At 42.7% G+C, this 26,025-nt stretch overlaps 1 protein-coding gene and 1 long non-coding RNA gene across 2 annotated transcripts; one reads left to right on the forward strand and one right to left on the reverse strand.

Moving 5' to 3' along the window:
* Positions 1-778: 778 nt before the first annotated feature.
* Positions 779-6,504, reverse strand: LOC134363064 (uncharacterized). Its single transcript, XR_010021680.1, has 3 exons — positions 6,310-6,504; positions 4,737-4,812; positions 779-1,770 (listed from the first exon to the last, which is right to left on the reverse strand). It is a non-coding gene; the product is annotated as an uncharacterized LOC134363064 (long non-coding RNA).
* A 6,168-nt stretch (positions 6,505-12,672) lies between these two features.
* LOC134362756 (uncharacterized protein C2orf78-like) lies at positions 12,673-18,981 on the forward strand (the record flags this gene model as incomplete). Its single annotated transcript, XM_063077999.1, has 3 exons — positions 12,673-12,769; positions 15,643-16,407; positions 17,249-18,981. Coding segments are annotated over exons 1-3 (2,595 nt in total), but the record flags the coding sequence as incomplete, so codon positions are not given.
* Between the last annotated feature and the right edge of the window lie 7,044 nt (positions 18,982-26,025).

A 26,025-nucleotide genomic window follows, 5' to 3' on the forward strand; every position in this document is an offset into this window, starting at 1 on the left:
ACAAGGCTGCCACATGGTAAGAACTCAATAAATACGTGTTGAATGAATAAACAGACGAGAAGTTTGTGTATTCCAAGGAGCGCTAACCCAGGGAGGAGGCACATTTACTGGGAAGGTAGCAAAGTCCTTCCCTCACTTGCACAGACCCCTTCCAAAGAATCCTACTTTGGATTGTCAATTTTCTATTCATAAAGATGGTCTGCCAATTCTACATGCTTCCAGTTCACAAAACCTGGATAGGTTGGCAGGGTCTCATAAAATCAAACATAGAGCAACCATATGACCTAGCAATTACACTCCTAGCTACGTAGCTAAAAGAATTGGAAGCAAGGATTGAAACAAATATTTGTACACCACTGTTCACAGCAGCGTTATTCACAGTCGCCAAAAGGTGGAAACAAGTCTACTGCCCATCAATAGATAAACGGATAAATAAAATATGTTATACGCACACAATGGAATACTATCCAGCCATGAAAAGGAACATTTCATACATGCTACAACTTGAATAAATCTTAGAAACACACCTACTGAAAGAAGCCAGACACACAAGAGAAAATATTGTATGATTCCACTTCCATGAGGTACCTAGAACAGGCAAATTCATAGAGAGCAAAAGTAGACTAGAGGATACCAGGGCCTAGGGAGAAGGGAGAATGACAGTTTGATGGTTACAGAGCTTTTGTCAGGGATGGTGAAAAAGTCCTGGGTATAGACAGTAGTGATGGTTACACAACATTGTGAATGGTTCTAATGCCAATGAATGGTACCCTTATGAACGACTAAACTGATAAATATCATTATGGATGCTTTACCACAATAAAAAAGGACAAGAGAGACAATGAACTCAAGTTTTAATTCTTCCTTTTTTGAGTCTCGGTTTTATCAAAAACAGCAAAAACTGTTTAGTAATTGTAATCATCTCTCTTCTGACTTTAGTGCAGAATAAGTACCCAATAGGAGACATTAATACTGCTGCTATTTCATCAGCATAGGATTATTGTGAAGATTAACTAAATTAATACATGTGAAAGTACTTTTTAAATGGCAAACTGCTATACAAATACAAGTGCTAAGAAACATTAGGTGTTACTGTTCCAAAGGCCATGAAACTGGTCAGGAGGATAATTCTTTCCCACTGATACGCCACATGGGGCCAGCAGAATACATAGGTTTCCTTATTATATGAAAAGATATTAGGAAATGAAAGCATAAAACTTAGAGGACAAGTGTCTTTCATTTACCATGATGCTTACATATGCTCAGGCAACTGCTTGAAATAAGTGCTAAAGACATACAACGTATTCTTTTCTTTCCTTTCAGGCCACTACTAGTCTTACTAAATCTACTGCATTTTCAAAATAATGAATGTGGACGCTAATAAAATTTCTTAACCACACCAACAGCCTACTGACAAATATTATACCTCAATTCATGTCTCCATTCTCATTTAAGTCAGCAATTAAAAATATTTAATTAAGGAAACCATTTGGTTCCCTTATTAAAATTATCACCCAGGAAAGAAGGCCGGCCTTAACATTAGCACAAGATGACAACTTCTGAATTATTGCTGAATTACCATGAACTTTTTTAGTATTAGAATGAAGAAAGTTCTTTTCAATGAAGGGTTCTGTTTACCTCTGGCTTATAATACCGTTGAGTATATGTTAAATCAATTATCAGTCCTAGTTCGTCATTTTGTTCTCGGGTTTTGTTTAAACGATTCAAAGGGGAAAAGCGTTCTTCTGGAGCAAGTTTCTCTTCAAAACTCTGTCAAAGAGAACGAAATAAGAAAGAGCAAATGTGTGCTTAAAATCCTGTGTTATATTATACATTTATTCAAGCCCTGTGATTCTAACATACAATGGGTTTTGAAGGAAAGTTTCTACTCTTCTGGAATGAAGAAGCTACATGACAATCCTTTCATCCAGTAAGACCAGAAGGAAGAAAATAAGCTCAATTCTACGCATTTATTTCTATGCTTATTTATTTCCTGTTGGTCTCCTAACCAGACTGTAAATTCCCAGAAGGCAAGAATCACACTGACTTTGTTCACCAATGTATGTCCAGCTAACAACTGGACTGCCCATCATATCGAGTGCTTCTAAATATTTCTTAATTGTCTACATGTATGAAGGATGGCTTTTATTGCGAAATATTCTTTTGTATATGTGGCTTATTTTTGGACTTTGTACTCTGTTCTATTGATCTGTCTGGCTATTCAAGGGCCAGCAACATCACTTTTTTTTTTTTTTTTTTTAATTAATAGACTTTAGTGTTTAGAGCAGTTTTAGGTTCACAGCAAAACTCAGCCAAAGGACAGACTGTACTTTCCCTCCGGGACCATCAACATTTCACCCAGTGTGGTCCGTTTGTTACAATCGATGAACCAACTCTGACACATCACTATCAACCAAAGCGCATAGTTTGTATTACCTAAGGTTCACTCTGTGTTATATATTCTATGGGTTTTGACCAACACAGGTGGTCTTCATAAAATTCATGGAAGGATTCACATTACCTTTTAATTCAACTTTTTCACCATCTTATCCAAGTATCCTCTTCTACAATGACACGTATCCACCCTTCCTTTTTGTATCGCACACAGTAGTTTCACTGCCCTGAAAATCCCCTGTGCTTCAACAACACACATTTAATATGATTTAATATCTGGTAGGGCTAGAGGACTCCCCACTCCACCTCCATTATTCTTTTTCAGACTTTTCCTGGCTATTGATGTTTATTTTTCTATGAGTTTAAGAACCTGCCTAACTCAGAAAATTCCTATTGACATGATGTTATGTTTATAAATTAACTTGGGAAGACTTCTCACATTTGATGGTGAGTCTTCCACATCATATTGTAAAAGTTCTGAAGAGTAAATTGCTTAAAAGGCCATCTCTTCAGCCTGTTTCTTGCATAGACGTGGAGCTGATGGGTCAATTATCATCTCCATCTATTTGAATAATAACTAACATTAGGTAGCTAATTTAAGTCATAAACTCTTTAGTAAGACTTCCTTCATTAACTCTATGTGGAGTCACTTCTCCCTCCTTTGAATTCTTAAGTATTTTTTGCCATAGCATTTATTTGACACTTACATCCTATTTCATACTCTAGTGTGCTTGGGAAGTGACTGTCAAGTATTGAGGCTGTTTTTCCTTGGGTGTCTTCTCTAAGAAACACAAGAAACCAATGCCACATTTCACTGCCACACACGGATAGTTCATCTCCCTAACTCTACTACATGTACAGGAACTACACTGAGAGCAGTTTTACTTCTTCACAATCCCCTCTATGGTACTTTCAACAACCTCAACACTGAAGAAAACAAGTATACACAACTAGAAGAAGCCTTTAATTAAGACATCGGGCAGCAATGATGTGTGGCTGTGGGGAGAAAAGGAAGTGAAGAGTCCTCCGCTTTTCTCTCCTCTTGCCGATGGACTTTCAGGCAAGGGGCTGAGCAGGGACCCTTCTGAAAGTGCAGGAGTCAATTTTAAGAGGCCATGGAGTAGGAACTTCAAGAGTTAGGACAATAGCATAGACGAGGAGATGTATAGGAAAATATTCACAGTAAGTGCAAACGTGGGCAAAGAATCCATTCATTCAACAAAGATTTGTTAAGTTTATGTTATATGTCAAACATTATGCTTGGTGTTGTTGGATGTAGATGTAAATAAGAACCACGTGTTTATCTCTCAAAAACAACTAATTTTGAAGTCTAGAGATGCAGAAAAGTTGACACAGCAGGTGAAAAAGGAAGCCTGACCTATGGGTCACAAATTAAATAAATTCCCAGAACATTCAACATGGGCTTTTCCTGATACTAATCCCTGCTATGTTGGGCAATTTTAACAAGATATGGAATCTAGAAGACAATAATTGTCTTCACCTTCTCTTCTCACTTTTTTTATGCATGTCAAATGCTTTCCCAACCTATTCCTTTCCTAGTTCAAACAAAAACACAACCTTCGGAGTTTCCATGTTGAAATCGATCTTGCTGATACAGAGCATTTGTGGTTGTGACAATAGGAGGGAAGGGGTCCTACTGGCATCTAGTAGGTGAGGGTCTTAGACACTAGACAGCTTGCCAAATTCAGAACAGTCCCACAAATGTGTCCCGCATACAGAATGACTTTTTCGACTGTCCTACTCAACATTAATATCAGTTAAAAGAACTTCATATTTATGTCATACTTGAACCCAACTCCATTTCACAAATAAACTGAAAGGAGTTTTAGCACAATTTTAACGTGCATAGAATCTTCCAGGATAGTAATAACCTTGTCAACCAAGTGAAGACTGTACTTTGTTTTGTTTGCAAGTCTACTAAAAGCTGTTCATTGCTATGAAAACCCCTACGCCTAAGTCAATATAACCCACCTAGAGCAGTCTGCATTTGTAGTTTTTGCACTCACAGTGCAAGCAACTATTTCTTCATGTCTTCTAGCGTAGTTGTGTCCAAACATTTACATAGTGTAATACTATTACTTTATTACAAATAGTTTTCCAAAATTTATTCTATATCTTATAGTGAGGGTGTTACACTGACTTTTTTCTTTCAATCTATGTGTGGAAGTAGATTATATTTTATCTATGAATTTCATTTCAGGAAGGGGCATTACAAAGTATCTGCTATAAAAAGGGTAAATGGAGGGTGAGAGGGTTGAGAACCAGTGTTCCACATGGTTAATTCAGATTTCTGAAAGAATACTGAATCAACTTTTGCTTACCTTTTGCAAAGGAACTTGGAAAGCAATGAACCGAGTCCCAGGCATCCGCTGTCCAACTGGGAGATAGTCTTTCCACCTATTACATATATTTTTTATTAGCTAAATTTTATGATAGGCTTGTCTCCATGCAGAGAACGAAGAATCCTTGAAAATGGGAATCACAGCCCACACAGCATGTCCCCGCTTTTCTCTGTTTTGCATTTTGCTATTCCACTTATTCAATCCCACCTAGTAACAACCCAGACTTTCCTTCTTCCTGTTTCTCCATCTTGAAAACAGATACAAGGCAACAAAACAGTGCGAGATTCCCCCAAATAAAGCATAGTTAAAACCAAAGACGGCCAGAACTTCTGTATCCCTGACAAAACTTGGCCCGGTACCAAATGCCAAGAAAGCATTAATTATACATTGACTGAAAGAGTTTAAATTCAGTTCTTTGACTTCACAGTTTATTTTTGGTCTTCACACAACTGATGCCATTAAATTCAACCAGTAGGGAAGTCTGAGTTCCTATTTTAAGAGAAAACTTGATAGAAAGGGCCTGTGAACTCCAGGTGTCACGGTGAAAAGTAATATTTGAGTTGACTTCTGTGGGATGAGTTTTAATTAACTAGTGTTAATACAGTATATCTGCAGCACATAAAGTGAGGACAACAGTGGAAAGAGATGGGGATGGAAAAGCAGACAGGATCCCACACCATGCAGAACCTTATATTACAGATATCAATACGGAGTTTCTTTCTATTCTTAAAACAATGTTTTTGAGCAATGTTTATGAGCAATATTCCGATTACAATTCAATTTCAGTTTTTAACAATTACCTATTAAAAGAAATTTCCTGTGTGAAGAATGGATTGAAAGAAAACAAGTAGATGAATGGACACTAATTAGGACCCAACTGCAATAGGTCAGGCAAAACGTGTGTTTAGGAGCTGATAGAGAGAAGTTGACAGATTCAAAAGACACTCTGGAAATAGAAGGAGGCATGAGATGAGGGAGAGGAAGGTCTCCAGGAGTAAACACAGTTCACTTCACAAAGTCCCCAAATGAACCGTCTGCACGTACAGAGGAAGGTATCTCTGCTGACACCTGTTTGGAAGCAACAGTATGCACTTTGTGTTTCTGGAAACAGTACAAACCTACCTTCCATGTAAGGTCTCAGGGCGGTACTGCTGGGTTCTTTCTCTCAAACTTCTATCTTATTACTCTCTTTCTCTGTGCCAATATAACACAGCTTGGGGAATTGAGGGAGGTTCCATTTTGGTAATTAAGGAGTGTCCCCAACACTAACAGTTCCGCCTTAAAGCAGTCCTTCCGTACTCTCACTGACCAGCAATGGCCGGAGCCTCGCTTTTAAAAGAATGGGGGGTAGGGGGGGATCACAGACACTGTCCCTTTCAGCGACCGCGGGTGGCACAGCGAGGAGGTCACTGCTTCTAAGGGACAAGGGTCGGAAGGGGCGGATGGGCCGAGCGCGCGGCAGTGACAGTGAGAGGCGGCGACTACAAGACCTGAAGCCCAGGCCGGAAGCTACAGGCTGGAAGGGCCATGCCCAAGCCCCAGCGCGTATTACCTTTCGGGGATGTGGTTTCCAACCGCGCCCTTCTTCTTAGCCGAGGAGCGTCCAGAAAAGTGGCGTCCCAGACCCCAGCCACCCAAGATGCCGCCCACCCGATACCAAGAGGGTCAAAGCGGCCAGCCCGGCGCACTCGGTGACAGAACAAGTTCCCAGAGCGAAGGCGCCTCCGCAGCAAACACGCAGCGCCCCGGCGCCCGCTTCTGCGCATGCGCCACCGCCCCTCTCGCCGGCCTCACCAGGCCGCTTACCGAGGCGCTTGGTTTGTAAACAGGGCTTTGCTGGCTACAGCGCCCTCCTTAGCCGACAGCCGGTACTACAGGTCGATGAGTTCGTGTCTGTGCCCTTCAGAGTTCAAAACAGGACATGGGATGGAAAGCCAAGTCCTCCTGCTACCAATCCCTCGTGTGTTCCCCCAGATGTTTCCAAGTGCTTCCATTCATATTTTGAATATTGTGTCTCTTGACTTTCACACATATGTATATCCCCTATTTTTATACAAAAGCAGCATGCTATGCATATTCAATACATCTTGAACACGGATGTTCACGGTCAATTTCTATGCACCCCATTCAATTTTTTAATGGCCGTACAGCGTTTGATTGATTGTAAGTAACATGATTAACAGTATCATAATTTACTTAACCAGTCTAATATTGGTGGACCTTTAGTTGTTTTGCGGTTGTTATTGTTTTGTCTTCTATTACAGACGATGCTGCAACGTGAACATCCTTGTACATATATACAACTATCTCTAAGTTCCTAGAATTAGAATTGCTGCAATGGAACATATACAAACTTGAAATTTTGAACGATTCTGCCTAATTACCCTTTAAAAATACAGTAGCAATGTACACTCCTTTCACAGCCTAACTGTTACTGGGTTCCTATCACATGCCAGGTATCATGCTAGAGGTGACAGCATGTATTTACATTTTAGGAATACGAAAACATAACTGAGAGATATAAGAGTGGAGCTCAAGTCCAAGATTTCCACCCAGTATCAAGCATAGGAATCTGTACCTGTTAGAAAAACTCTGACATCTGCTACAAGTGGAACAGCAAAGGACAGCATGTCCTACAGTAGTTCTGAAGACAGAATAGACTACTAAATTCCAGATTAAACTGTAGCTAATTATAATAACAATTTTTAGTTTCCAATTTCTGAAAGTACTTTACATGCATTGTTAGTAATCTTCACAACCATTTTAGGGCTGGGTAAACTAAGGGTCAGAGAAGTCAAGGTTATTGAATAAATGAATGAACGAATGACTGAATGAAAGGGACAAAAGACCACTAGCTTTAACATTTTTGGAATACTCGTATCTCAACAAATTTTAAATCTACAAACACTGAAAATTTCCACATAATTAAAAATGGGTCATTATTACTGGATTGCTAATTAGGAAAAAAAAAAGACAGAAGTTGGCATCACACAGATTGCAAACTTACAAATATGCACATTCATATTTCGTATTAAATTATAAAATACTCCTTTGGAATTTATAGAAAAAATATCCAACCGGTGTATGGTTACCATAATGTACAAATGGTACAAATATCTATAAACATGACACCATACAAAATGTGACATAAGTCTGTCAGAAACTAGAAATGCTGTATTAGTCAGGGTTCTCCAGAGAGACAGAATCAATAGGATCTGCTTTAATTCCATGAGAGGGATTTATTAGGAGAATTAGCTCACGTGGCTATGAAGAAAAGTCCCACGATAGGCCGTCTATAAACCGGAGCCAGTAGCATGGCTCAGTCCAAGTCCAAAGGCCTCAGACCCTGAGAAGCTGATGGTGTTCTTGTTATAAGTTCTGGAATCCAAATGTTGAAGAGTCTCAAGCCCTGATGTCCATGGACAGGAGAGAAGAGTGTATCTCAGCTCCGGCGGATCGAGAGAGAGCTTCACCTCTTTCCTCTGTCTTTTGTTCCTTCTGGACCCCAGTGGATTGGATGGTTCCCACCCACGCTGAGCGTGGGTCTTTCACACTCAGGCCACTCAGACTCTCATACTAATCTCTGCTGGAAACACCTTCATGGATGCACCTGAAAAGATTGCTTTACCAGGTTTCTCAGCGTTCCTTCATCTAACCAAGCTGACAACTAGAATTAACCTTCAAAAATACTATCTTGATGTTGTACATCGAGTTTGCTAAAAGGCACAAACTTCGGGTGACGACAAACTCAGTTATAGTTGTTGACACACACAAAAACCCAGATCTGGGCAGAATAGGGTTTCCAGAAGGTATGGGAACTGGCAAAGAGCAGGCTTTTTTGAAAGGGAGTTTGTCCAACATGAGGTAAAAGTATGTCTTCACCTGTATGAATACAAACCCAAAAGCACAGGCAACCAAAGGTAAAATGAACAAATGTGATTATGTCAAACTAAAGGGCTTCTGCACAGCAAAAGAAACAATTAACAGAGCAAAAAGACAACCGTGAGAGTGGGAGAAAATATTTGCAAAGTATAGATCGGACAAAGGATTGATATCGAGAAGATACAAGGAACTCTAACAACTTAACAGCAAAAAACCAAGGAACCCAATTAAAAAATGGGTAAAGGAGCTGAACAGGCATTTCTCGAAGATACACGGAATGGCCAACAGACACATGAAAAAATGCTCAACATCACTTAGCATTTGAGAAAGGCAAATCAAATCCACTTTTAGATACCATCTCACTCCACTTAGGACGGCTAATAGCCAAAAGGCAGAATGATAAATGCTGGCGAGGATGTGGAGAAAAAGAACCGTCCTACACTGTTGGTGGGACTGCAAAATGGTACAGCTTCTATGGAAAATGGTATGGAGGCTCCTCAAACAACTACAGATCGATCTACCATATGACGCAGCTATCCCACGACTGGGAATATACCCGGAGGAATGGAAATCATCATGTCGAAGGGATACCTGTACTCCCATGTTTAGTGCAGCACTATTTACAATAGCCATCATTGGATGAGCGGATCAGGAAAATGTGATATATCTACACAATGCAATACTGCTGTGATATAAAAAATAGTGGAATACAACCATTCTCAGCAACATAGATGGACTTAGAGAAAATTATATTAAGTGAAATAAGCCAGGCACAGAAAGAGAAATACTGCATGTTCTCACTTATTCGTGGGAGCTAATAAAAATAAATAAATAAACATACAAACAAATAAATGGGGCAAGGGGAAGAAGACACAACAATCACGATTCCTTGACTTTGTTAAGTGAGTGGATATGATGTCGATGTACGGGACTGGGGAGAGGGAGGAGGCAGGGGAAGAATTGGTGAAGGGACATGAAGGTCAACGACACTGTTTACTGATAAATAAAATGCTTTTAAAAACTAACAAAGTGTGCCTTCACAAGCACGTCGTACAGTGGATTGAAAAGTTTAGGACTAAGGGACATTCGGAGCACCAAACAGCTAAGGTGACACTAACAATATCTACCAGGATCTGGCAGGGCCCAGGCACAATGTAGGCGTTTGAGGGATTCCAGTCTTTAAGGAAAGCAAAAAGAGAGAATGGATAGAATAAAGAAGGGCCTCAGGGGTGGATGGCCTGGGTATTTACACTGAGAGAAGTTCAGTTATCCTGATGGGTATGAAATGCAGGGAATGGGTCTCTGGAGCAAGACAACACCCTGACTATAAAAACTGAGGCTTTAGTCAGGGTAGGACTTGACCAAGTTCCAGAGTGCTAGACTGAAGCTCTTTAGGTTCTTCCTCCTACATTTCAGATTTATTTTAGAGGTTAATATGATCCTGAGACTCGGAGCTAGAGTGAAGTGTCTAGAAACTGCGGGAGAAAATAGTTACAGAGGCTGGGGACCAGGAGAGACCAAACTATGAGAAGCATTTGCCTAAATAGAATTGAATGTTGCAACTGAATATTTTAATATGTAAACATGTTCTTGTTCTAACCGCGCTCCTCCCTATCCATGTCACCCACCCAAACCTGTGCTAGCTATGGATTCCCTTGATTTCTATGGGACCATAGAGAAAATAGAGACTGGTTGGCTGGCAGACACTTAGCATACGTTCTTAGCCTCACATTACATGTTAGTATTGCGGAAGTAAGCTATGTGACAGGGGAAGCTAAGCTCAAAGGGAAAAGCACTTGGAAACTTAAACCATATGTCTACCCTGCCACACCTTTCACAATTTCTTCTCAGATAAGCATCACCCCCACAAACACACACATACAATCACTGAAAAAACTCAGATTGAATATTAAGCAGTAGAAACATTATTCGAACACGTGGGAAATATAAGTATAAAAGCTATAATGAGCTTTAGAGCTCCCATCTACGAATGTATCTTCTTGTGGGCTCTTAGCATCTTGTATCAAGTGCTACCTACTCACTGGCACTAGAAAAGTCCCCACAAAGATGGATCTAGCCATGCCTAAAAGTTTGCCACTAAGAGAAATGATTCTACCCATGTATTTCCTCCCCTAAACCAGCTTAATCCACATATAAACCATTAGCAACTCAGCCCTAACTCACTTTATCACATTCACAACAGAAGTTAGTGAGAAAAGCACTAACCAGCGAAACAAAAGCAAAGGCAATCAGGCCAATTCGGCTGACAGCAACATCTGTTCCGTATGCTCGGGAACGTAAGTTACACTACACTTAATGTGGTATAACTCACCACAATGCCTTTTTTATGGACCCCTCTTTAATTTTCTCCACAAAATCCATCAGATCAAGTTAGTTTGTGATGTTTCAAAATAAAAAATCAAGAGAAAAGAACATGCAATATGTCCTACACGGTTGGATTCTTGAAAAATAGGACTATGGGTGAAAAAAACATGTAGAAAAACCAAAGCATTTAAAAGCAATCTATATTCTACAAACATAATAATGCATGGCATAAATAAGGTAATATGACATAAAACAAAAAAAGCCAAGACATTTATGACTATTCTCTTCAGTGTACAAATTCATGACAGCTTCTGGACTCTCACTACATAAAAAAAATACACGTTGAAAAAATATATCTACACACACACACACTGAATTATCTGTTCTGACAGTAGAAAATGAGGCCAAAGAATGTCCACTTGTTTCTTACAGAAACCAAAAAATACACCAGTCTCTTTTTTCCTGTGCCCTTGCCTTACATGTTCCCTATTTTCCAGTGATGTCTTCTTTCTCTAACTATTCTTCTCTTCATTTTGCCTGGCATTGCACCCAAGCATGGCATACAAGGAATCCTAGATGCCCAAGATTCTACGGTGGCTGTTTACAAGGGAGAGGAGGCTACAGTAACTGCCACACTGGATTCTCTCGTGTGAGAAGAGAGAAAATATCCCAAATGCTTCCGACGTATAAAAGAGCAGGATGGCAAAATGTCTATGAAGAGGTGCAAGGAGCCAGAGGTAGCAAATTATGGGCAAAGGAATTGTGACCACAGACCAGATGAGGGAACGTCTGCAATTACCCGTATCTTCTACCTCTCTGGTGTTGGCTTTGAATAGGCAGAGTCCATTTTTCAAAGCATCGGGGCACTGAAGAGAAGACCGCTGCTTCTTGAAGTTTACAGGAAGTAACATCCACGAGTATAAGAATGCAACATCAAGGCTCATCTCAGAAACAATGCCTAAAATGAAGGGGAAGGAAGGAGAGCAGAAGAGAGATGCAAGTCCGTTCTGGCGCCACCTGGCCCGGCCCAGCCCAGCCCAGCCCAAGGAAGGTAGGATTCAAGGAGAAGAAACTAAGAGCAGAGCCTTGGATTACATCATTCCCTACAAGGCACACTCAACCAACTTCACCCTAGTCTTCAACCAACGCACAAAAAGAGCCCTTTAATCCCTTCCTTTGCTCCCTGAAAGTTGCAGTAATTTCACTAAGCAAAATAACTGAAATAGTTTCAGAACAACTACTATTGCTCACCCTATGTGTCCCTTTCCTTCCTCCCCAAGGATATTAATTAACTGTATATATAAATATACTTATAAATGTATAATATTGTATATTACATTAAAAATAATATACAAAATATAAATGACTATTAGTTTATTATATTAATGAACATCTATAAGAAGCACTGAGATGATCTAGGGGAACGTGGAACTATCATGTCTGCCTTGCAGTTTTTAACCTCCCCAGAGTTCAGACATTTAGATGCTGCTCCTGCCACTCTCTCCGTCCAATCTCACCTTCCTGTTGGAAATTTGACCTCCCTATTGGCTATTGCATACCTTTAAACTGACTGTCTCGTGACATCATTCGCCCACCAACCTACCGCCACCTGGTAGAATCTTGGGGTTTCCATGGAATTGTGTGCAAATAAACTCGAATCATCACCAGTGGCCAGTGGCCAGTGATCAGTAACCTCTGTACTGGACACATGAGCCCTTTGGCTTCTGCCACCCAGACATCCTCCAGTATCGTCTCCTCATCCTTTGTATCCTCAGCTGACGTTTCCTCTTCTCTCACCATGTCAGGTAAGGACAGAAACTTTCTAGTGTTTCATTAGATTTTTCCCGCCTAAATTTAGTAGTACAGTCAAGACGGTTTAGAATAATGGGGGAAAGTACTGAACCAGGAATCTGCAAACCTCATTTCAGTTTTGGCTCTGACATTTACTAGCTGTGTAACTTTGGACAAATCATTTACTCTCTCACAAAATCTGTTTCCTCATATGTTATATTAGGATAATAGATTGGTTATTCTTTCTGGTCCCTTTCTTTTCTAATGTTAAATCTTAAATGGCTTGTGTACAGAAAATGAAATTAGAGACTTCTTGAGACTGTTTCAACAGAAACAGAGAAAAAACCTCGGTGGTGTAGAAAACTAGCACCATATGCCAAGATGTTTCAACTATAATTGTCTCCCTCTACTAATATTTTCAGTTTAGTATTTCAAATTCAGTGCTGTTCAAAAAGTAACATTCACATGTTGTGACATTTTCTTTGTAACCTAGGTGAAAAAAAAAGAGGGAGAGGGGATGGAGAGTAGTGGGCCAGAAGGACCCACATATTCTTCGGGCAAGGAAGTTTGGCAGTGATTTCATCAAGGACCAGCCACCAGGAACTGAGAGGGACAAGAAAATATAAAAATGAGGAAGGACAAAATAGATGAAAGAGGTGGAGAGCATGGGGGAATTCTCAAGAAAAAACAAAGGCAGTTTGTGATGGAATGTTGAAGGGGACTCAAGATTCTAAATTAAAGCGGCACGAGCATAGAGGGAAATCTCCTCAGAGCAGGGCAAAATGAAGTCAGCAAGTGCTTAGATGACCGGACTGAGAAGGAAACTAAGGCTACAATAGGGTGTCACTAGGAAAAGCAGCTAGTCAGAAAAGTCATATCTGGTTGCTCGGTTTTTTCTGTTGCTTCTTGAACGCAGATGACACTTGACAGTTTTAAAAATGAACAGTGAAGAAATGTTTTAGAAATGATGCTTCCCATGAACAAGAAATTAATAAAAGTGGTTATCTAGGGGCCAGGATGAAACAGAATTTTAAGTGGGTTTTTTTTCCTGATTTTTAAACTATATGGATTTTTGTCCTATTAAAAATAAAATTGTGTTTTCAAAAAATGATGTATCCTACCTTGCATCAGAAGGACCAATTCCTTTGCGTGATAAGTAGCTTTCAAGTCAAGGCTGCTTTTCATCTTTACAATTATTTTCTTCCTAAATCACAGTGCGTAGTGAATAACAGTCAATAACCATTTTTATATCTAAGAATAAAAAGAAAGACCTACATAAGAATAAAAAGAAAAAGTCAAGCATCACATCTGTAATTCCACGTTTATCAAAACAACTTCGTGGAGTCCTTTGGGTTGTTTTTTAAAATGGATTCTAGAGGTGATTCTTTTAGGCTTTGGGGATCACATTTTTTTAGATGTTGAAGATGATTATAATCTATGTTTTCAGGATAAATATAAAAACCTTCATGATACTTTATTTTCTGCTTGTTATGTGACTATATTAATTGAAATATCTATTTGAACTAGGATTAATACCTGTCACTTGCTGGGTAATATTCAGAGAAATAGGAATGAGCACAATAATGGAATTCCTTTATGGTTATTGTTTTGCTCTCCGCTTTTACCAGTTTTTACTAAAATGTTTGCCGGTATATATTATGGGTACCTATACATTCACATTTACTGCATTTTTCTGTTTATTACACATTTTTTGTTAAAACAGTTTCTCGGTCTATGTGTATAGGTTCATTGAAAATCACCTTCTATCGTGGTCTGTTTTTGGTTAATAATATTCACACAGAGTAGATAATATTCGCTTTCATAATATTACATCTATGATAACAGAACTTCATTTATGAGTAAACTTACTAAGCTTTGACTCTTGCTATATTCATTATACCTCAATTTTCATTTATACCTATGTATTCCATTTAGTACTGTGATGTTACGTGTTTTTCATGACTTTTGTCTCATTGTCTTTCCAGAACTTAATGATCTCCCTTCATACAAGTCATATGTATTACTTTCATTCATGTATGAATGATAATTGTTATTATTATTCTAATCACTATTTAGAGGAGTAACCTAAAGCTCAGAGGGTTTAAATAACTATTTTTTTTCAAAAGGCATTTCTTGAGAAACACTCAGGTAGTCATTTTGACTTTGGATCAGAAGCTAGGCTTGAAGAGGGTAAAGAATGGTACTTTATATTTACCTACTGGACTGGCTTAAATGTGACCTCTTGGGAATGGCATGTGAACTACCCAAGCAAAAGGAGACCAAAGATTGCAATAGTAGTAGCTGTACAGTTTACTAATGCACACACAAAAAAATTTGCCTGAATATAAGTTTTATTTCTCCCAGTTTCTGGCATTTGCTCAGAGCAAGAGTACTAGCAATGGAGTCAGGGTCTGTAACCTGGTAATGATATGAACATAATGAGAGAACTTGAATAAGACAATCTGACCTCCCTGACCCTCGGTTTCCTCAATTGTAATGTGAGAATGTTAAAACAGAAGTTTGCTAAGGGCCTACTACTTCTAAAATGCTTCAATTCTAGGAAAAAGTTATGAGACAATGCTAGTACAAACTCAAGGGAAAGACAGGGTAGGGAGAAGTTTGCTTCTAACCTGGGGAACAATACATGAACCAGACTACTTGGGTCTTCTGCACATCTGTGTCCAAGTTGGAGCAGAGGCAGTTCCTCAGAAGAGTATCAAAGTGCTCCAGCACTTACAGACATCATAAACTTTGACTTTTGGCATCTCAGTGAGTATTGGTATTAGAGAATTCCTGGTTGCAAAAACCTTGAGATAATGCTGTTCCTTAAACCTAGTGAAAGTTTATCACTCTCACCATTTTCTCATCACCCTTTTGTTTCCTGCAGAAAATTTCCAAAATTCATCTATACTTGGAACTGCAAAATCTCTTCAGCTCTCTCTTCCTGTGGTGAGCCATGCAGCTTCTATAACAGCTGGAAGTGTCTGCAACTTTGCCAGCACCCCTGCTCCAGCTGCCAATTCGGCATGGCTACTGCCATCAGCCTCTGGCACTTCTTTCCAGCCACTCATAGGTAGTGCCTACCCTTACCAACATTCTAACACAGCTATGTTGTCTGGGGTTACTGGCCAGAGCCAGATCTCCACTTCAGCTGCCTCCTATCCAGGTATTCTGAAGTGGGATATCACAGGAAGCACTGAAACAAAGTCCTCTTCACTTGAAGACTGCACTGTCACGGTCATTGACCAAGACAAAGATATTTCTTCTACATCTATGGCAGCCCAGTATGATAAAACTTCAGTTGCCCATACTGTGGTCCCTCTGTATCCATCACTGTCTGCCAGCCTTGTTCAGGGGACACCATCTCAGATTCCAAATCAGGGACATAGTCTGTCACTTCCCTACCAGGAGGGAAGCCAGATGTATCACTATAATCAAGGCACATTGGGGCCTCTACTGTGTGGAGAGCTTGGCTCCTGCCTGCAATCCTATGGCTCTGTGTTGTACATGGGAAGTAGGGCCTCTGCCCCTCAACCAGAGATAGTGATGGTGCTGGAGGAGGTTCAGCCCACAAATGTCCTCACGCCAGTCTCCACGTCTGGAACCTACTACTCTGTGTCCGCTCAATCCACCACCGAAACAGGTTTTCAAGGTGAGTACAAACAGCAAGAAGGGAGAGGAATGCAGTCAGCATTCCAAAGGAGGGTCAAATCTGCAGCTCAGAAGTGGTGAGTCCACAGATAGGTAGAGTTTAAGTCCTGAGAGTTTAACCACCACCATTGCTCAGTGCTCTCCATTTTCAGACTCCATATAGGTGGGAAGGTGGGATACTACAATGCCATCTATGCTACATACAAGAGGACCTCAAGAACACACCAAGAGATGCCTCACTTTTTGCTGTCCTGCTCCTCAGTCTCCCTACACCACCACACTGTAATTAACTACCTTCCCTGATCTACTGCTTTAGTCTCTTTGGAAGGCACTTCAGAATTCTTACGTGGTAGTGAGAGTTTAATTTTCCTTAATTTACAGCAGGATTTCAGACCTTGTGTTCAGAGATCCTGCCCAAAGCAAGCCGGCTCAGAATGCGTCCTTGCTTGTGTATTTCATGAGGAAGAGTTCCAATCTCTCTCCTCGTCCATGACATGAAGTGTTCTTATTCTCTCAGAAGACTGGAGAGAATTGAAAGGACCCTATATGAGAATGCTAGGCTTTAAAAAACATTTCATAGTTCAAAAATCACGTTCACTTTTTTGTAACTTACAAGAACCCTATGAAATACAAAGAAAACCAAGAAACAATGACATCAAATGATGACCAGTAAAGTATTACAGTCACTGACTATCTTTTAACACACCGTCCTGTCCATGGTCCTTAAGAAGAGCTAGTGGAAATGCCTTGCCCACTGCTGGAAGGTACCTGATCGCTGTATTTGTACATAGGGGGAGTATCTCACTTACCCAGGACTGACTTTTTCCTTGATTCCTTTGTAGTGATGGAATCTTCCCTAGGGATGGAGACTCCCCTGGGGTTGCAACCTTCAAGCCAGGAACAAGCAGAGAATAAGAATTCAGAAGAGACAGAAACCAAGCTTTCGAAGCCTCTGGATGCCTACCAGATCCCAATAGAAAACCAAGATCTTCCACTACTCCCTTTAGAAATCCCTGATATTCTCCAGATTCTGGCGTGCATTGATCCTCCTGGTCAAACGGAGCACCCTGGTCCTGACAATGCCAATCTGGGAAAGAACAGCCTGAGTCTTGAGGACCAAGGGACACTTGAAAATGGGATTGAGTCCAGTAGTGGTTTTGCAGACACCACTGAACTGGTGGACGATACCCACCTTCCCCAGCTCTTGAATTCCTTGAAATATCTTGACCAATCCAAAGATCTCACAGCCATCAAAGCCAAAGACACCGGAGCCATCAAGATGAATCAGGTGCAGGACAAGCCGAGTGTCATAAAGGGTCCCTCCAATCAGGTCAGGAAGAATAGGCGGAAAGCCTCTGAGCCTATCAGTGGTGCTCCCAGAGCCAAAAGCCAGCCAAAGAACCCAGAGTGCCTGTTAGGGGGAGAAGTGGTTGTTTGCAGTGCTGCAGCCAGTGACGGGGCTCCTGTGAATGGGGCCAAGCATCCTGACAGCAAACCTCAGAAAGCTGCATCCAGCAGGATGAGCAAAACTGAGAGCCACGGGCAGGAAAAAAAGAGAAGAACCAGAGAAAATCACACCAAGAAAGCTGGTGAGAGTAAGCAGCCAGGGAACAAAGTCCAGGCAGAGGAGAAGCCAACCATTCCCAGGAAGAAGAGGAAGAAAAATCAACCTGACCTTGGTCAAGAGGTCTTTAAAAAGCCTCGAAGCAGCCTAGGCATGCACATGCTGGAGTCTGTGCAGGTTTTTCATGCACTGGGGAGGAAGAATGACAAGAAAGCTGGGCTCTCTTCCTCTCGGGCCCTAGGAAACTCTAGCAACACCAGAGAACCCCAGCCAGCCCGAGCTATCAAACGACAGCTGGATACCCCATGGAAGGGTAAAAGTCCTGAGAAAACTCAAGTCAAAGCCCAGAAACGAGATGGCAGTGCTGAAGAGGAGTCTCCATCTCCATCCCAGTATGAGCTGCCACCTCCTGGGAAGGTCAGGTTGATACCTTTGCCTTTTCCGACCCTGGACAGGCCTCGACCTCGACCTGCTCCTCGGAGGCCACAGTGTCTGGCTTCACATAGGCCTGCTATGGCTTGCTCTGCCCAGCCTGCTGCTGCTAACTCAGTCAATCCATCCCAACCAGCTCCTGCCAATGCAGCCTTGACAGGTCCTGCCAGGCCAGCTCAGCCAATTCCAATCAACACAACCCAACCAGGTTTGACCAACCCTAGGTTGCCCAGTGTCCCTCAGACGGCTGCTCCTGGGCCCGCACCCGACAAAACATCATCCTGCACTTCTCTCCAGCAGGGGCCCATTTCCACTGCTGTGACCAAGCTCCAGTCTCCACCCAAGCCTCAAACCCAATATCCACTCCAAGACTTGCGCTACCAACGAATTCCATGGAGGAATCCAAATGTTCCTGAGCCGGTAATGTCAACGCCCATTACAAAAGAGCAGAGACCAGAGCGTGAGGCCATGAAGAAGCAGGCTCAGCAAGAGCGTGAGAATGCTGCCAAATATACATCTTTGGGGAAAGTGCAGTATTTCATCGAGAGGGAAAAAGAGATGGAAATTGCTAGATACTATGGCTATGCAAAATAAGAGCTTCTAAGATTGTTGGTGCCACTTTGGGTACCAGCTGGTTTTCCACATATATACAGATAGACACAACATAGATGTAGATAGATAGATACGAATATAGGTAGATACAATATGCATATAGATAGATAGATACAAATTGCTCTATTCCGATATACTTTTTAAAACTGAATTAAACTGAATAAAGACATGTAATAGAATTAATAGATGAGTAATAAAAAAGCCTCTTGAGTTTTCCGATGCTCTTAACTGTGGTTTTTCTTTGGTGGTGGTGGTGGGGATCAAAGGCTGCATTAGAGAGAAGGAAATGAAACTTGGGTGGAAGAACAGGGAATAAAGGGATAAGAACTGAAGAAAGAGGAGGCAGCCCGGTTCAGGACTAGGAAGGCCATAAGGGGGGAGGTTTTATGGCTCATAAAAGGAATCAGAAATGGGGAAATGGCAAAAGTAAGACGCAGAGTCTGAGGTTAGGTTAAAAGAATAAAATTTGAATAAAGTTGAAGATGGCTGGAGATCAGTCTGGGCTGACCAGAAGAAATGTAAAAAATCTCTCACAGAGGATGGCTTTATGTCTCATGACCTACCAGACAGCTTTTTAGAAAACACGGTCAGGACATATCTCCAACAGGTTTGGGTTACCTTCTGCATGTGTGAGTAGAGCTGGGAAAGGTGAATACTAAACATAGGGGAATCAACCAGGGGAGTGGCAAGAGCTCAAAGTTATCCTGGGACAGGTTATAACTCGGGGCCTAGCAAAGTGACCCGCAGCAGCATGAGGCTCACCCAAAACAGGGCCTGGAATATAAATCTCTACGCACTCAACGCCTATGAACCGGGCCGGCAAGATGCATTACTTCAGTTAACCTTTGCAACGTGCAAGGCCAATATCATTTATCACCCTGCCACTTTGGTACTAGGTTCAGCTGGGGCTGGGGTCGCATTGCACGCAAAGGAGCAAGGCCTCCATTGGAAGCCTACGAAGCCCCCCAAGTCCTCAGTGTTTGCAAGCGCCCACAGGCGGTCAACCTGGCTTTCAGAGCACAGCATCTGGAGGTTTCGGGGGGACGAGATCAGCTTCTGGAGGGGCCTGAATATTAAGGTGAAAAGCCCACCAAGTTCTCCAAAGACCCGAGCGCGTGCTGCCTTCCCGGACCTTCACCATCAACCGAAGCGCTCGAGAAAACTCGTCCCGGAGCGTCCATTTCTAGGTGAGAGCGGGGGTGCGCGTGCGCACTTGGCGGCCGTCGGACAGCCCGGACGCGGGCGCCCAAGGGTCCAGAGCGCTCGTCGGGCGTCCTGGTGGCGCGCGCGGGAGGGAGACCAGGTGGGAGACGGCGGGGGGAGCGCAGGAAAGGCAGGGAGGGGGGCAAGGGAGAAATGCGGCAGCCGATCGTCACCACGGGAGAGTTAGTACTTTACAGCAGTAAAACTGGTCTTTGAGGTATAATTCGCGCAACGCAAAATCGACCATTTAAAAGTGTATATAGTTCGGTGGCACATAGTACATTCACAAGGTTGTGCACCCATCACCACTGTCTAAGCCATACCATTTTCATCATCCGAAAAGGAGACCTCTCCACCCCGTCCCTCCTTCCCCTGCTCCAGGCAAGCAGTAATTTCTACCGATTTGCCTTTTGGGGACATTTCATATACATGCTGTAAATGGAATCACACAGTGTGGCCTTTGTATCTGGTTTCTTTCACTCAGCATAATGTTTGCAAGGTTCATCCATGTTGTAGACTGTCAGTGTGTCATTCCTTTTCACGACTGCAGAATGTTCTATTGTCTGGACATACCACCTCAGTTCATCTATTCAAGAGCTGCTGGACACTGGGTTGTTTCTTTAGTCATTTACATGTAGAGAGAGTTTATTCTTTGCCAGGCAGCACCTGGCTAAGGTACTCACCGCATGTCACAGATAAAGCGATAGTGTCAAGGATTTGCCCAAAATCATGTGCTAGCAATTGGGGGAGCAACTTTAACCCAGGCATTCAGACTTGGGAGGTAATAGATTGACATGAGAGAACATTAGAAAGATGCACAAGGGTATTCAGTGGAAATTCACCATTTTCCCCATTTCTCAACCACCCAGTTCCCCCCTGCCTCAGAGACATCTACTTTTGCTACTTTTTGGATCCTTCCAAAGAACTTATTTATTTGTATCTTAACATGATGTACGTATCCCAATTCATTGAATAATCCGTCCCACTGATTTGAAATGTCATTTCTGTGTTATCCTAAATGCTTATGTTTATTTGCACTACCCTTTTCAGAATTGTCCTGGCTTTTTTTGCCTTTTATATTTTCCATTTCTCTAGAATCATTCCTATCATCTTCTTTTTCATTTTAATGTATTTCTTGTTTTTTCATTTACTCTTATGTTTCTTTTAGTTTGGTCTTTAGTTCTAAAAATCTTTTTATTTTTAATTCTGTTCTGAGTTCTCTCAGGTCTTTTAATTCTGATTTATGTCATTCCTTCATATTCTTTATTGTGATACAATACACATAATGTAAAATTTACCATTTTAACTATTTTTAAGTGTACAATTCAGTGACAAGTAGATTTATAATTTTGTTCCACCATTACCGCTGTCCATCTCCAGAACATTTTCATGATCCGGAAGAGAAACTCTGCACCCACTAAATAATATTTCCCCCTATCCCCTCCATGTTCTTTCATCTTTTGGACGCTTTTCCTAATGTCTTTTACCTAGTTTCAAAGAGCGGGTTACCGTTGTGACCTGTCTTGGGGGCATGTCTTTTCTGACTTGCATTGTATGAGAGAATGCTATTCTGGCCCTTATTCTCTTTTTTCCTGAATAGTTTTGTATGGAATTTGATCTCAATCCTTTTCCGTTATTCATTTTTAGGCGAAGTTAGGTTTTCTGCACTTTGAAAAGGAAGTGTGGTTGTGGATAAGTTTTCTAACTTCCTAACTTCTCTTTCTTACTTAAACAGTATTCAAAAACATGGCGGCTTGCATTCTGAGATGTCTGGACTCTGTCCCCCTCCTCAACTTTCATCCTTTGTGTCTGTTGTTCCTCTTAGCAGTTTCTCCTCTGTGTTGGGCCACATCCTGTAAAGGGGCCTGGCTGCAGTAGAAGGGCTAGACTGCATCAGCCCTTCAGATTCTATCAAGGGCCGCTTTACACTTACTCACATCAGGTCTGGGCAAAAAGCCCTGCACTTTCAGTCTGCTGTGCTCGAATTGGTCCATGTGCTTTCCAGTAACATCTGCTGGCAGCTTGGAGGCCTCCTGTCTGCCACCGCCTCTTTTTTTTTTTTTTTTTTTTTTTTGTCTTTTTCGTGACCAGTACTCAGCCAGTGAGTGCACCGGCCATTCCTATATAGGACCCGAACCCGCGGCGGGAGCGTCGCCGCGCTCCCAGCGCCGCACTCTCCCGAGTGCGCCAGGGGCTCGGCCCTGCCACCGCCTCTTTCGCAGATGCTGATACCAGGTAGGTCTGGTGCCTATCGGTGGTGGTTTTTCCCACCCCCTTGTTCTGGGGATCATAGGGAAAACTTTGTCCTCTAGTTTTGTGTGTAAATATTACTCATAGGTTTTTGAGGTTTTTTGGTCTATTTCCGTGAGAGAGTTTGGGGAGACTCAACAACTACACTGTTGCCTCCATCTTTCTGAAATCCTGCTCAATCTTTTTTAAAATAATTTTTTCTAAAAGATGAGTGGTAGGGTATCTTAACACCTGCTTTGGTGTTATCGGTACTACGCTCTCCCAAGTGAGTCACAAGCCGGCCCTCTTGCTCAATCTTGTCACACCATTACTTTAAATTTGGGGGCCCTGTAGCTTTCAGTTCTCTGAAGCAGAGCTCCATATGCCACAAACTGACAAAGATTCTGAGTCAGATGAGGCTTTCTGAGTTTCCTCTGTCTAACATGGCACCTCATGTCTATACTTGCTCAGTCAATGTTTTGAATAAGAAGTCAAAACACAACAGCCTAAAGGGTTCATAGGGGAAGGGATATTTGGCCATTATGAGAGGTAGAATGAGTTGAGCTGGTGGAGAATCTGGAGGCAGACCCTGGTGAGAAATGTGTCTTTTCCTTCCCTCTTTTTCTTCTATTTGTATCTACTTTTCTAAACACGTGCAAAACTGAATCTCCAATCTGCCCTCCTCCCCCCTGCAAAAAAAACCCTGGTCCACGCACAGTTTTCATCTCAGTTAATGGTAATGCCATCTTTCTGTGTACCTGGGCCAGAAAACTTTGAAGTCATTTGACCTCTGTCTTGCCCTCTCACCTGTATACGCAGAACATCAGCAAATTCCATCTGCCTTATCTTCAATTTGCATCTAGAACCTGTCCTCTTCTAACCACTTTCCCTATTCCTGCTCTAGTTCAAGACCCCATCATTTCCTTCTTGGATTATTACAACAGCTTTCTAACCCAGAGGTTCCCAAGCTTTCTAGATTCACCAAGATCTTGGTGTATCACTCCTAGGCCAAAACCAAAACCAAAAACAAAAACAAAAACCCTCAACAGTCCCATTGAGTAGTTAGGGGCCAACAATTCAATGAGGACTTATGCCTCTAGTAGTCTGGATAATAGCTACCCCAAAAGATTAGGCCATAATTCCTGGAACCTGTAAATGGTACCTTATTTGGAAAAAGGATCTTTCAGATGTGATTAAATTAAAGATCTTAGATGGGGAAATTATCTTGCATTATCAGGGTGAGCCGTAAATGCAATCACATGTGTCTTTATAAAATGGAGGCAGACAGAGATTTAATACAGACAGATGAGGAGAAGGCAATGTGGCAACAGAGGCAAAGACTGCAGTGATGCAGCCAGCAGCCAAGGAATGCCAGCAGCCACCAGAAGCCAGAAGAGGCAAAGAACAAAATCTCTCCAAGAGCTTTGAGAGAATGTGGCCCTGTCAACACCTTGATTTTGTCTCAGTGATACTGATTTCACACTTCTGGCCTCTAGAACTGTGAGAATAAATTTCTAGGTTTTTTTAAGCCACCAAGTTTGTGGTGATTTGTTAGAACAGCCACAGGAAACTAATACAATGCTCCAACAACTAAGTAGCCAGTTGAAAAATAACACATATAAATTAAAAGAACGCAATTCTATTTCCCTCTCAACCACAATTTCTTGCTTATGGGATATGTGTGCCTGTTGGGCACTGTACAGCATCTCAAACTTTGAAGTCAATTTGGATGCTGCCAACCTCATTTCCCGTTCCACCTTGATTTTCACAGGGTATTTGCTTTTTACCACAGCTGCTACTGAAAACCCAGTTTCCCAAAGATATGGCATCATTGAAAGGAATGTAGCATGACTTGATGTTGAAATTGTGAACTACCTACTAGCTAGAAGCTCACACAGTAGCTAACAGATGTCAAGTGTTGCTATGAATCCTTTACAAATTTAAAATACCCTGCTAAATCGGTGGAGGGTTTTCAAGATGGCGGTGGCTGCGGTGGTTGGCGTGGAGTAGCTGAGGTGGAAAAGGCGGCCACTGGGCCTCAGGCAGCTGGGAAACTTGTGGACCTTCCTCTTGCCATCTCTTAAGGGAGGACCACTGCTGGTGGCCAGTCGTGGGGGCTGAACACCACTTTGCCCCCGGCAGGAGAGGATGCCTCATTTACAGGCAACAGCTTTGAAGTGTGGAGCAGGAAAAGAACTGTTTCTTAGCTGCAAAAGCGAGTCTCTAAACAGGGAACACGGCGCCAGGGTTGCTGTGGATGCAGACAGGATCCCGGAGGCCGGGGCCACACTGAAGGCGGCCAGCGGCCCTATTCAGGATTCGAGGTTTCAGGCCGGCATTAAAGAAGATTCCTGGGAGCGCCCGAGCCGCACCACGACTGAACAGCCTGAGGCGGCAGCGGCCGAGAACGGGGAAGGCGGCAAACCAGAGGCAGAGAGTGCGCGCCCGACCTGGCACAACCCTGTGAGTGATCCCTGGACCAGCCCTGTTTGGGGGGCTGACGCCCACCCGGCTCCCGCCTGCATCACCAGGCCACTCACCGCTCCGGAGCTGCCTCCATTTTCCCAGGTGCTGGCAGCTCCGCCCAGCTCGGCCGTCACTGAGCCTTCCCACTTGCTTGGCCCGGCGCAGGGCTTTCCGGAGCCTGCGGGCCAGCCTCCCCTCCCACTCCCTCCGCGGTTCTCTGGCGGGTTGGTGGTGTGGGGTGTCCCTGGCCAGTGTTGGGAGGGCAAGGTGTACGGGCAGGCCGACTGTCACTCCACCACACCCTGGACTCCGGCCCCCGGTAAACTTCCTGTTACTGGGAGGCAGATACCATCTCTGCGGCCACCAGTTCGGAAAAAAGCCAAACCAATTTCTGGTTGGGAATAGTGTGGTAGGAGAGTTCCCAGGTCCGCTTGAACCTGCTGGAGAGCAGGCTGAAGGCGGGCGCTAGAATCGGTTTATACCAGGGGGATACAAAGGTGAACAAGTCCCAAGAAAGATCTACACAGTGCTACAAAGGCACCCAGAGTGACCGGTCGTCTGTGCCTAGCAGAAACTTCCTGGGCGAGGCGGTGCCGAGCAGGGTCTTGAAGGCCCAGCTGATAGATGAGGGTTGCAGAAGACATGCCCCAGCCCAGCACAGTGCGCACAGAGTGGGCAGACGTGCGGCCAGGGAGGCGGAGACTCGACAGAAACCACACACCCTGTGGGGTCGCCAATACATGATCCAACAGCCTGGGCCAGAGCACAGGAAGAGGGAGAAGTCCTGCACAGGAAGTGAAAGCTCAACAGAGATCACACACCCTGTGGTACGTGATCCACCAGCCCAGCAGAGTCCAAGCTGACCAGAAAGGTGGCTCCCTGGAGAAGCCCAAGACCCGAGGCAACCACAAACACAAGGCACTAGAGGCCAACTGAGCAGCCACGGAGGTAGCCATATGAAATTGGCAACCACAGCAACATCCTAGTTAGTCATTAGTCTCAAACCAGTGGACTGTGAAACCCCCTGCCACAATGAATAAACATCAAAAAAAAGATACCAGAAATACAAAAAATCAAGAAAGTACACCACCAAAAGTTAATAAATCTCAAACT

The sequence above is a fragment of the Cynocephalus volans genome, chromosome 14 (assembly GCF_027409185.1).
Source record: "Cynocephalus volans isolate mCynVol1 chromosome 14, mCynVol1.pri, whole genome shotgun sequence".
Lineage (NCBI taxonomy): Eukaryota > Metazoa > Chordata > Mammalia > Dermoptera > Cynocephalidae > Cynocephalus > Cynocephalus volans.